The sequence below is a fragment of the Cololabis saira genome, chromosome 22, assembly GCF_033807715.1.
Source record: "Cololabis saira isolate AMF1-May2022 chromosome 22, fColSai1.1, whole genome shotgun sequence".
Classification (NCBI taxonomy): Eukaryota; Metazoa; Chordata; class Actinopteri; order Beloniformes; family Belonidae; genus Cololabis; species Cololabis saira.
In genome coordinates this window covers 31663417-31676726 of record NC_084608.1, presented here as the reverse complement: position 1 = coordinate 31676726, position 13310 = coordinate 31663417, and the positions used below count along the sequence as shown (strand labels likewise).

The following is a 13310-nucleotide window of genomic DNA, read 5'->3' as shown; positions in this document are numbered from 1 at the left end:
GCAGTATTTCTGCAGGTGTTTTGGTCAGTTCTATTATTTGTAATATATTATATTATTTGTAATCAGCACAAATTATCTGTCCCCATATGATAAAATCCACCATCCCCCCTGATTTTTTTTTACAACTCGAGTACTGGTTGTATCCAATGGCGACCAGAGTCAGTTTCCTCTGCAGCTGGTGTGAAAGTGAAAATCCAGAGGAACCAGACGAGGAAGAGTTTCAGCTTGGCCGAGCCGGCTAACAGATCCAGTGTTGCAACTGACAAACTGCTGATTTTGATTTAATGGCAAAAGAGTATTTAATAAATCCTCCAGATCTTGTTGCACAATATAGATGTGTCATGTTTGTCGCAGAGTGGCTGTCAGTCTATCTGTTGGTTTTTAATTGTACATCAGACTTCGACTTAAAAACTTCTTCAATTATTGTACAGTGACCACAATTGTTGGATTATCGTCACTGCAATTAACAGGACGGAAAATGCTTTAAATATTGGAACATTCTGGCCCCTGTGACTGATTTCTTTTCTTCATTTTATTCTTTATTTCATTCAAAAAAATAAAACAAACAATTCATACAAATACAAATGTTCATAAATTGTGAATGAAAAAGGAGCAGAAAGAAGAAGAATCCATCTAATCTGCCCCTTTTTTCCAAGAAATAAATTCACAAATAACATAAATTAAAAAAACGACTAAGTAAATAAAAAACTAAAATAAAATAAAATTACCTATGTATGTCAATCAAACTTAACTAACATATTTCATTATATTTACTTAACATACAGGCTTTAATTGTTCTTTTGAATGTAATGTTTGATTTGGATTCTTTGTTTTCTTTATTCAGATTGTTCCATAAACTGATTCCTTTCACAGAAACACAATGTTCCATCAATTTAGTCCTGCATCTTGGTTTTTAAAAAATCTCTGTTCCTTTTAAGTTATACTTGCTTTCTCTTTTTTCAAATCTTTTCTGACTGTTGACTGGTAAAGTTTTTTTATGAGCTTTAAACATATTTTGCAGAATACTATAGTCTACTAATTCATGAAATTTCAACAATTTTAACTGAAGGAATAATGGATTTGTTGGATCTCTATATCGTTTTCTACTGATTCCTGATCCCGATACCAATTCTCTCTGTACTGGTCTTTGTGGGTAAGAAGTGATCAATGCATGATAGGGATGGGCAGTATGGACTAAAAAATGTATCACGATAATTTCTGGCATTTATCCCGATAACGATAAAAATGACGATAAAAAAAATACCAATTTAACTCCATCTTTTTAACTATAAATCTATCTCACTTTCAGATCCGCCATGTTTGTTACACAAAAACGTCATCAACGGGAATTTATCCTTCTTTCTTTCTTTCTTTCTTCCTTCCTTTCTTTCTTTCAGGCTCATTTCGTTCGTTCCTTCGTTCCTTCCTTCCTTCCTTCCTTCCTTCCTTCCTTCCTTCCTTCCTTCCTTCCTTCCTTCCTTCCTTCCTTCCTTCCTTCCTTCCTTCCTTCCTTCCTTCCTTCCTTCCTTCCTTCCTTCCTTCCTTCCTTCCTTCCTTCCTTCCTTCCTTCCTTCCTTCCTTCAAGTACATTGTGCATGGATTTAACACAGAACCATAAATCAGCTTTAGACAAAAACATCATCAACGGGAATTTATCATTTTTACCGTGAGATGACAAATTCTTATCGTGAGGAATTTTTTTGACGGTATATCGTGAACGGTAAAATATCGCCCATTCCTAATGCATGAGATACAACCCTTGGAAAACCTTTTCTTCTGACTGGATAAAGTTACTGCACATAAACTGGGCCGGACATTTGCAGTCAATTCCTCCTCCATTTCTGTGCAGAGGCCTGTGGTGCAGCGTCACATGAGGCTGATTATCCAGCCTCCATGACCAAAACAACGCTTTCCTTTTACCTAAATGACTCGAGCGTGATCATACACACAGTCCATGTGGCTGCTCAGAGCTGCTCTGGATACCACGGCCGTCTGTTTCCTCCTCTTCGCTTGGCAAGTGGCTGCTGCAAAGAATAAGGCGACAAAACAGTAAGTGTTGGTTTTTATTTTCAATAACTTATTAGGCGAGTTAGGCTGCTGGAGGTCACACACTTAAATGTTTTAGTATTGGGTTTGTTTTACGGACAACTTGTGATGTAGAAGTCCAAAATCCATCCTTTTTGACTCGTGTGTGTGCACACATATTTATATTTGCTTTCCTACTGAAGGTTCCTGCAAAAATACACCTCAATGAATGTGGTATTACTGCTATTTCAACATTTAGAGTCATCACCAGAAAAATAACACTAGGAAAATAACTTATTTGACAATTTTCACCCGTTTCAAGTAAATTTTCACTTGAAATAAGTAAAAAAATCTGCCAGTGGGACAAGATTTATCTTCTTATAAAATGTGTTCCACTGGCAGATTTTTCTACTTATTTCAAGTGAAAATCTACTTCAAACAGGTGAAAATTGTTGTTTTTTCCAGTGATGAGTCTTGTTTTAAGTGTAATGAGATTTTTTTACTAAAATGAGACATTTTAACTAGAAATAAGACAAATATTCTTGTAAAGATTTGGAGTTTTTGCAGTGATCCATTTTACTTATCCTGTGAAGGACAGAGTCATATTGATAAGTTCAGAAAACTGTTTTTATTGTTGTGTTTTGATGTATTTGATGTAAGCCCAGTGGATATTTAAAGCTTACAGAAGGCTGCATTTAACTGCTGCTATGTCATTCCTGCAGTATTTCTGCAGGTGTTTTGGTCACTGCTATTATTTGTAATATATTATATTATTTGTAATCAGCACAAATTATCTGTCCCCATATGATAAAATCCACCATCCCCCCTGATTTGTTTTTACAACTCGAGTACTGGTTGTATCACATATTTATATTTGTTTTCCTACTGAAGGTTCCTGCAAAAAATACACCTTTATCCTGCAGAGGACTGTTCCTACCATGTCTGCACCCCAACAAGTAGACAACGCCGGGATGAAGAGAGGAATTGTGGTAGGTTTGATACAGTCTAAGAAAAAAAAGTCTATGTTTAAACAAAAGTCATTCATTATCATGCCATCAGAAGCAGCTTATTAAAAGTTTTAAATGTAATTATATTAGCTGTTATTAAGTGCCAGCATCTCTATGAATCATCATCTCCTGGATGGAAGCAGCACAACTTCAGCCATCCTCTTCAGAAACACTTGATTCAAGCTTCCCACTTGAAATACCGTGAAAGCTCCTTTCTTTTTCTCAGTAATCAGCTGTTTGAAAACCTTGCAGCTTTTGAATTATCTCTGCATGCACACGTGGGAAATGATGCTCGGTGGCAGCAATGGTAACGCGTGTCAAGTAACGAAGTACAAATACTTCGTTACCTTACTTAAGTAGATATTTTGGTTATCTATACTTCACTGGAGTAATTATTTTTCAGCCGACTTTTTACTTTTACTCCTTACATTTTCACGCAATTATCTGTACTTTTTACTCCTTACATTTTAAAAACAGCCTCGTTACTCTATTTCATTTCGGCCTTTAAACTAAAACTATCCAGTTAAATTGCTCCATCCGGATAGAGTGAATTTGGTTGCGGTTTAGGCCTGTGTTGAAAAAATCTATTTTCTTATTCTATTTTTTCATCATTACAAATTTTTGCCTGGTGAACTTTAGTCCCAGTAGTTTTGAAAACTCCTGAACTAAATTAACTTTTCTTTAGAGAAAATGCTGGACATTTCAGCATTTCTAAATGTTATATTAGTTCAATGAAGTTCATATTATCTATATTTACTATAGCTTGTTTGGTTTCTCTGTTATCGGACACGGTTTGTCATGAAATACCTGAAAAATGCCGGTGCTTCATGTCCAGCTGTGTGTCTGGTGACAGAATAAATCAGACAAGCTAAAATAATTTGTTTACTGCTTGAGCTGTTGCAATTTCTTTCTTTTTTTGCACTTTAAATGGATATTGAAATGCCTATTTGAGTTATTTATTTCTTAGTTATTTCACAATAATTATTGTGAAATTATTATTTCAATAGTTATTTTACAGTCATATAATCCAGGCAACACTAAGCCAAATCAATATCGAATCAAATGGTGATAATCGATTCTGAATCTTAAGAATCGGAATCGAATCGATTCTTGACATTTGAATCGATATACCCAGCTCTAGTTGTGGCACAGATGTTCTTGTCCAGTTTTGTTCTTACATCCGTTCCCTCAGATTCCTGCAACTAAACTTGGATGTACATTCCAATAAAGGTTAGGATAAATGATAACATGCCTCTGAAGTTTGACTTTTTGCACCATTACAATACTTATAGGCAACTAGTCATCATATCTCCTGCTCTCTGAAACACATGTTAATGCTCAATAGTACACATATATGGTTCTTTAATATATTTGCATTATACTAAGATACATTCATTTTCAATGGCTTTTGTCCTTAATGGCTTTTTTCCCCTTACTTTTACTTTATACTTTAAGTAGTTTTGAAACCAGTACTTTTATACTTTTACTTGGGTAAAAAACTTGAGTTGATACTTCAACTTCTACAGGAGTATTTTAAACTCTAGTATCTATACTTCTACCTGAGTAATGAATGTGAATACTTTTGACACCTCTGCGTCGTAGATAAAAGACAACTGGCCCGGCTACAGTCTGGACCTGTTCACCTACCCGGAGCACTACCACGAGGACATAGAGAGCGTTTATCTTCCTCACGGGGTCATCATGAACAGGTCAGGGCAGCCGGCGTTTCTAAAGTCGCCTCCCGGGCCGGGGGGATTTTCAGTGACGTGCTTTCTCCTGCAGGATAGAGCGGCTGGCCCACTACATCATGGAGGACTTCAGGGACAACAACATCATGGTGCTGTGCGTCCTGAAGGGAGGATACAAGTTCTGCTCCGACCTCGTGGAGTTCATCAAGATTCTGGGCCGCAACTCCAGCCAGTACCTGGAGACCCGGGTGGAGTTTATCCGTCTGAAGAGCTACCTGGTGGGTGAACGGCAGAAGAACTTGTACCCGTAATCAGTACTCGAGTTGTAAAAAAAAAAATCAGGGGGGATGGTGGATTTTATCATATGGGGACAGATAATTTGTGCTGATTACAAATAATATAATATATTACAAATAATATCACTGACCAAAACACCTGCAGAAATACTGCAGGAATGACATAGCAGCAGTTAAATGCAGCATTCTGTAAGCTTTAAATATCCACTGGGCTTACATCAAATACATCAAAACACAACAATAAAAAACACTTTTCTGATATTATTAATATGACTCTGTCCTTCACAGGATAAGTAAAATGGATCACTGCAAACAATATTTGTCTTATTTCTAGTTAAAATGTCTCATTTTAGTAAAAAAAATCTCATTACACTTAAAACAAGACTCATCACTGGAAAAAACAACAATTTTCACCTGTTTCAAGTAGATTTTCATTTGAAATAAGTAGAAAAATCTGCCAGTGGAACAAGATTTTTTTTGCTTGTAATAAGTATTTCTTAGTGAAACTTATTTCTAGTGAAAATTTACTTGAAACAGGTGAAAATTGTCAAATAAGTTATTTTGTGTTAAAACAAGATTTTTTTTGCTTATAATAAGAAGATAAATCTTGTCCCACTGGCAGATTTTCCTACTTATTTCAAGTGAAAATGTACTTGAAACAGGTGAAAATTGTGAAATAAGTTATTTTTCTGGTGTTATTTTTCTGGTGATGACTCTAAATGTTGAAATAGCAGTAAAACCACATTCATTGATGAAATGACATAAGGGATGGAAAGGGGGCAGTTTTACAGGGGGCATGATTTTGACCATTTTTATTTCAGGGGGGGATGCCACCCCCCCTCAACCCCCCTCAACTCCAGTACTGCCCATAACATCGGGGTTTGATCCAGTGGCATCCAGATGTTCTAGGCCGCCAGATACATGTAGCTCTGCTGCAAAAAAGTTCTCACTTTGTAGCTCCAGGCAATCCTTAAGAGAATTAAAGGAAATACCTTACCTGAAGATCCAACAGGTCATTTTAGATGTTAGGATATGACACCTCTGGACATTTAGTGACATCATTCATCTTTTATTACAGAAACAAACTGACTGGACAATATTTCATCGAAACAAATTGAACTCTTTCTATACAACACATGAATGCACCTCAGTAAAGTTACATAATTGATTACCTGACAGGCTTCATGATCTGGCAACAAATAGCTACAAAGCAACAGTGACGTCTTATTGAACATCTTTGTACAGGACTGTCTCAGAAAATTAGAATATTGTGATAAAGTCCTTTATTTTCTGTAATGCAAAAATGTCATACATTCTGGATTCATTACAAATCAACAGAAATATTGCAAGCCTTTTATTATTTTAATATTGCTGATCATGGCTTACAGTTTAAGAAAACTCAAATATCCTATCTCAAAAAATATGAATATTCTGTGAATCTTAATCTTAAACTGTAAGCCATAATCAGCTATATTAAAATAATAAAAGGCTTGCAATATTTCAGTTGGTTTGTAATGAATCCAGAATGTATGACATTTTAGTTTTTTTAATTGCATTACAGAAAATAAAGAACTTTATCACAATATTCTAATTTTCTGAGACAGTCCTGTATATACAATTAAACACCTCAAATATTGTATTAAACACCATTTGAAAAGGTCAAGAAAACAGTAAAAAAGAGAGCGATAGAGAAAATAAAACGTACATACTACATAGAGGTGTTTCTCATCGATAGCAGAGTCCCAGATGTTACTGGACAAAAACTGAATAAAAATGTTCATCATCACAGGAATTTATACTGTTGCGGTATAAATAAACAAAAGGTAAAAGCATGAGGAGTTGAATCAAATTAAAGATTTAACCCAGGGCGTTTTGACACTAAATCTAACATAATGAATGAATTGCACAGCTCTGCATTAGCATTATATATATAAAAAGATTTATTTCGATTATGATAACTGAAATTAAATTGGACTCAGTTATTTACTTTCTCTTTAAAATCCCCCCGTCGCGAATTGGCTCCATGTCCATTAAAGGAATTGAACTGCATATAATTAAAGAGTTCCTGTTTTTTTTCAGTTTATATCAGTAAATGTAAAACATTTAGAGTTAGAACAGCTGGATTGGGCCGCACTGCTCGTGTTTGTCCAGCAGAGGGCGCTGCTGGACACTGCTGAGGAGCTGCTCGTTCATCCAGGACGATTCAAGGACGATTCATTGTGGATGACTGCGGAGCTGAGGGCATGAAAACACCGGAGTGCTAATTGGTGTCATTATTTCTGCCAAGAAAAACACCATTTAGCACCTGGAATGTATAAACACTAGAAATGATACAGCGCTCATCACCGTCAGCACAGCCACTTGTTAGATTACTGTGTATTTTGGCACAAAGCACATGATTTTTTTTAGATAAATGCATACAAATGTACGACGGAGTATTAGGGCCAAACTAAGAAAAAAAAAATGGAAATTATGAGAATAAAGTCGTAAAATTACGAGAATAAAGTCATAATGTTGCGAGAATAAAGTCGTAAAATTATGAGAATAAAGTCGTAATATTACGAGAATAAAGTCGTAATATTATGAGAATAAAGTCGTAACATTACGAGAATAAAGTCGTAAAATTACGAGAATAAAGTCGTAAAATTACGAGAATAAAGTCGTTATATTATGAGATTAAAGTCGTAACATTACGAGAATAAAGTCGTAATATTACGAGCATAAAGTCGTAAAATTACGAGAATAAAGTCGTAAAATTACGAGAATAAAGTCGTAATATTACGAGCATAAAGTCGTAATATTACGAGAATAAAGTCGTAATATTACGACTTTATTCTCGTAATATTACGACTTTATTCTCGTAATATTAAAGATTAAAGTCGTAACATTACGAGAATAAAGTGGTAATATTACGAGAATAAAGTCGTAAAATTACGAGAATAAAGTCGTTATATTATGAGATTAAAGTCGTAACATTACGAGAATAAAGTCGTAATATTATGAGAATAAAGTCGTAATATTATGAGAATAAAGTCGTAACATTATGAGAATAAAATCGTAACATTACGAGAATAAAGTCGTAAAATTACGAGAATAAAGTCGTTATATTATGAGATTAAAGTCGTAACATTACGAGAATAAAGTCGTAATATTATGAGAATAAAGTCGTAATATTATGAGAATAAAGTCGTAATATTATGAGAATAAAGTCGTAACATTATGAGAATAAAATCGTAACATTACGAGAATAAAGTCGTAAAATTACGAGAATAAAGTCGTAACATTATGAGAATAAAGTCATAATATTGTGAGAATATAATTTATGAGAACTCTTCTCCCTGTGTAAAAATGAGGAATATTGAGCATCTTGTGAAGTTATATTTATATATTTATAATATATTTAATATTACGACTTTATTCTCGTAATTTTACGACTTTATTCTCGTAATTTTACAACTTTATTCTCGTAATTTCCTTTTTTTTTGCCTTAGTTTGGCCCTAATACTCCGTCGTACAAATGTGACAAAATGACCACATTATCACATAATAATAACAAATAAATGCTTGAATGAAAGTCATGCAAGCAGCAAATTCAGCATAATACCGCTACACGGCTACAAACGGAGGCCTGGGTGAGTGGCGACCCTCATGATCAGTCCCAGTGCTCATGACAGTCATGTGACCGGCCCCCAGGGCAGGATGTCATCTGCCAACCGCTTTTATCTAAATGATCTATCTGTACCAAGGCAAACGCAGACTTATCTAGCTTAAAATCAGCCTTCAAAGCTTTACTGGGAGCGCGTTTATGTTTGAGTTGAGGAAATGTCATCTCACAGTCAGTCAGAGAGACACTCAGCCTCCCTTTGGATGTTTGTCAAGCTGCACTTCAGCGATTTATTAAAGGGAACCATGGCTATTAAGAAATGTAGGTCTTAAAAGATAAATGTTGGTATCAATTATAACAATGTGATATAAAAAACCTTTTTGATGTCTTCCTTTTTGTAACATTTGAAAATATAATTTAACCCGTAGGTCGCCATTGTTGTTTACATTCTGGGTAGTGACGTCAGACGGTGGCTCCTGCTGGCCCCCGTACACTGTTTTGACACCCAGAAACAGATGAAAACACAGCTAAACAGATGACGGCGCACCAGAAACACAGATCAAAACACAGCTAAACATTAAGGTGACGGCGCACCTACAAAAAAGTTAAAAAAAAAAAAAAAGTACAGCACCATAAAGCATGAACTATAAAAACACCATAAAACTCAGATAGACTAACCGACCACACGTTTCAACCAGCAGATAACCGATGCTACAATAAAAACCCCAGCCAGATCTGGCGTCATTAAATTAAATAAAGATGTTCTTGCCTATTTGACGCGAAGTCTGCGCCTCCCGTTTCGTCAAAGTCCCGGGCCAGTCCCCTCAGCCTCTGGTCTGTCATCAAACCATCAAAACCCAGCACCGAGGCCGGTTTTAGGGGATGGCAGGGGTGGGCTATGCCCACCCAAACGTGCATCCTGCCCACCGGCGTCTCCATCCCGGCGGCGGCAAGAGAGGATGGTGGTGCGCTGCAGGCTCATAGAGCCACGGCTACGCAGGCTACGCAGGAGCCTACGCCGTCTACGGCGTAGGCTCCTGCTTAGACGCCGTAGCCTAATGCACTGGTAAGATGCGCACGACTTTGATCATTTTTGCAGATCTCCCGTGCATCACAGAACTTTGATCCAGTTTGCCTGAACCGAGACGTCTTATGGGCTCCCTCGTCAGCCTCCACGGCCGGGAGATGCTGCTCATCTATGTTTTAGATACCTGTCCCAGTTAAACTAATGGGGCTTATCTTCCCAGAGCCACCGCTCTACGTCATCGCCCCCAGAATGCATTGCGCAGGTAAAACATGGCGCCTCCCGCAGGTCAAAATATGTGATAAACATTGTAGATTTTTAAAGCAATTAGATTATTTATGTGTTTCTAACAACATATTTTAGTATAAGAGAACAATTGTGGCTAATTAGGGACTACACAAGTCTTAATAACCAGGGTTCCTTTTAAGAAACAACGGTTTGCATCAGTGTGAAAGTCTGAATAACACTATTTTTCAACCTATTGTAGATTTCAAGGGCCTCAATTGTGCAGTTAAAAAATGGTTGGGCAAAACATGAATGATCATTATCTTTACTTCTCCACAGAATGACCAGTCGACAGAGGGACCTGCACATCGTAGGAAGCAGTGATCTGTCTTTTTCTACGGGGAAAGGTGTGTTGCTCTTTAAGCAGTTTATTGTCAGGATTTTATTTAAAGCAGGAGAAACTAACTTAACCTGAAGAGGGAGCTGTTGAACTGTCCGGGGGGAGCAGTTTCTACCCCACAGAGCCACAGCAAGGGGAAAAAAACACACAGTCATAGAACTTTGTGCCGATATCAACAGATAAAAATGTTAGACTTTTGCAAGCTGGACTTAAACCGTCCATTTCATGGGCTTGGAGAGCGTCCTGCCTGGTGCATACCTCTGCAGTGTCACAGTTGTCGTGCTTTGCTCTTCGCCGGGGCTGCTCATGAATCAGGCGTTTCAGGTGAACAAATGAACCCAGGAGGCAGATTTATGGACTGTTCAACCCCAACCAAGCCAAGAACGGCCAAGTCCGTGGCACGGTGAAGAATTACAGCCCCAGTCACTGCATCATTCTCTGAAACAGGCCAGAAAGAACAACCCAAAAAAACAGCTTTCCAAGGCCAGTTGAGCGTGTGTGGAGATGTGGCCGCCATGAACTCCCCCAAATGAGCTGATGTCATCATGACAATTATGTTCAATTCAAACTTCTGTCAGAAGGCTGCAGAGACGAATCTTGCATGTCGAAAGTAACGAGTCTTGTCTTAATAACTCTAATCTTTAACGACTTGTTAATCCGGGCTAGGGATGGGCATAAAAAAAATGCTAGAAAAATGCATCACGACAATTTCTGGCATTTATCCCAATAACGATAAAAGAAAATACCAATACAAAAAAGTGTCATCAACGGGAATTATTTATTTATTTATTTATTTATTTATTTATTTATTTATTTATTATTTATTTATTTATTTATTTATTATTTATTTCTTCTTTCTTTCTTTCTGCTCATTTCTTTCTTCTTGTCTTCATTCTTCTTTCTTTTTCTTTCTTCTTTCTTTCTTTCTTTCTTTCTTTCTTTCTCTCTTCCTTTCTTTCTTTCTTTCTGGCTCATTTCTTTCTTTCTTTCTTTTCTTTCTTTCTTTCTTTCTTTCTTTCTTTCTTTCTTTCTTTCTTTCAGGCTAATTTCTTTCCTCATTTCTTCCTTCCTTCCTTCCTTCCTCCTTCCTTCCTTCCTTCCTTCCTTCCTTCCTTCCTTCCTTCCTTCCTTCCTTCCTTCCTTCCTTCCTTCCTTCCTTCCTTCCTTCACGCATTTAATGCAGAACCATAAATCAGTTTTACACAAAAACATCATCAACCGGGAATTTATCATTTTTACCGTGAGATGACAAATTCTTACCGTGGGGAATTTTTTTGACGGTTTATCGTGAACGGTTAAAATATCACCCATTCCTAATCCGGGCTGCAATAAGAGCACGTGAATAACAACTTTCTTTGAGGAGTTTGTTTGCGTGAGCAGATTCTGGGGTTTCCAAAAGCTGAACGCTGTCTTGGAGCCAAATTCCACCCAGAGTCTGACCTGCTTTCATTTACAACTCTAACGACTTCGTACCGGGAGTTTTCACCCCCAGCCTGCCCTGACTGCCAACCAGCAGTCTTATTTTCAACAGCAACTAACCTGCAGTACTTTTCTGTCGCAAACACAACTGCAATCGTACGTAGGTGACTGTGGCTCTACGAGTCCCTGGATGATCTTTTTTAAACTTCTTTTTATCCAATTCCTATTTAAAATCACACTACTTCTCATTAAGTTAGCCCTTTCTCCTCTATTAATTTGTTCTACTCAGACTTCTTTATATCTTAAGGTTGTTTCTGCCTAAAAATGGTCATAATTGGGGGATTAGAGTATTATTACTTGCTTTTATGGTATTATTACGAGCAGGCAGCTCAGTCAGCATCCAGAGGAAAGTTTGAAGCAGGAGGAATAAAAACAGGGAGAGAGGATGCAGACTAGGAATGGGTGATATTTTACCGTTCACGGATAAACCGTCAAAAAAATTCCCCACGGTAAGAATTTGTCATCTCACGGTAAAAATGATAAATTCCTGTTGATGACGATTTTGTGTAAAACTGATTTATGGTTCTGTGTTAAATCCACGCACAACTGTACGTGAAGGAAGGAAGGAAGGAAGGAGCAGGAAGGAAGGAAGGAAGGAAGGAAGGAAGGAAAGGAAGGAAGGAAGGAAGGAAGGAAGAGGAAGGAAGAAGAAGATGAGAGAAAGAAGAAAGAATAGATGAGAAAGAAAGAAAGAAAGAAGAAAGAACGAAAGAATGAAAGAAAGAAAATAAGATGAAAGAAATGAATGAAAGAAAGAAAGAAAAGAAAGAAAGAAAGAAAGAAAGAAAAAAGGAAAGAAAGGAAAGAAAGAAAGAGAAGAATAAAGAAAGAAAGAAAGAAAAGAAAGAAAGAAAGAAGCTGAAAGAAAGAAGAAAGAAAGAAAGAAAGAAAGATATGAGCAAGAAAGAAAGAAAGAAAGAAAAAATGAAAGAAAGAAAGAAATATATGAGAAAGAAGAAAAAAGAAAGAAAGAAAGAAGAAATGAGCCTGAAAGAAAGAAAGAAAGAAAGAAAGAAAGAAAGAAAGAGAAAGAAAGAAAGAAAGAAAAATGAAAGAAAGAAAGAAAGAAATATATGAGAAAGAAAGAAAGAAAGAAAGAAAGAAAGAAAGAAAGAAAGAAAGAAATATATGAGAAAGAAAGAAAGAAAGAAAGAATATATAAGAAATATAAAAGAAAGAAAGAACGAAAGAAAGAAATATATAAGAAATATAAAAGAAAGAAAGAAGAAAGAAAGAAAGAAAGAAAGAAAGAAAGAAAGAAAGAAAGAAAGAAAGAAAGAAAGAAAGAAAGAAAGAAAGAAAGAAAAAAATGAAGAAAGAAAGAAAGAAATATATGAGAAAGAAAGAAAGAAAGAAAGAAAGAAAGAAGAAAGAAAGAAAGAAATATATGAGAAAGAAAGAAAGAAAGAAAGAAATATATAAGAAATATAAAAGAAAGAAAGAACGAAATGAGAAAGAAAAAAAGAAAGAAAGAAATGAGAAAGAAAGAAAGAAGAAAGAAAGAAAGAAAGAAAGAAAGAAAGAAAGAAAGAAAGAAAGAAAGAAAGAAAGAAATATATGAG

At 36.1% G+C, this 13310-nt stretch overlaps 2 protein-coding genes across 2 annotated transcripts in view; both read left to right on the top strand.

Moving 5' to 3' along the window:
- The first annotated feature begins 1961 nt into the window (after positions 1-1961).
- LOC133423311 (phosphoribosyltransferase domain-containing protein 1-like) lies at positions 1962-10276 on the top strand. The gene is made up of 5 exons (XM_061713497.1): positions 1962-2049; positions 2917-3014; positions 4635-4741; positions 4815-4998; positions 10209-10276. The coding sequence occupies exons 2-5, from the start codon at positions 2964-2966 to the stop codon at positions 10251-10253; spliced, it is 387 nt and encodes a 128-aa protein (XP_061569481.1). The 5' UTR covers positions 1962-2049; positions 2917-2963; the 3' UTR covers positions 10254-10276.
- Positions 10277-10494: 218 nt separating this feature from the next.
- LOC133423397 (uncharacterized) overlaps positions 10495-13310 on the top strand; it is a 6354-nt gene continuing 3538 nt past the window's right edge. Inside the window, exon 1 of the mRNA XM_061713576.1 lies at positions 10495-10593. Coding sequence (XP_061569560.1) covers positions 10495-10593 — 99 coding nt within the window. The remainder of the gene's footprint in view (positions 10594-13310) is intronic.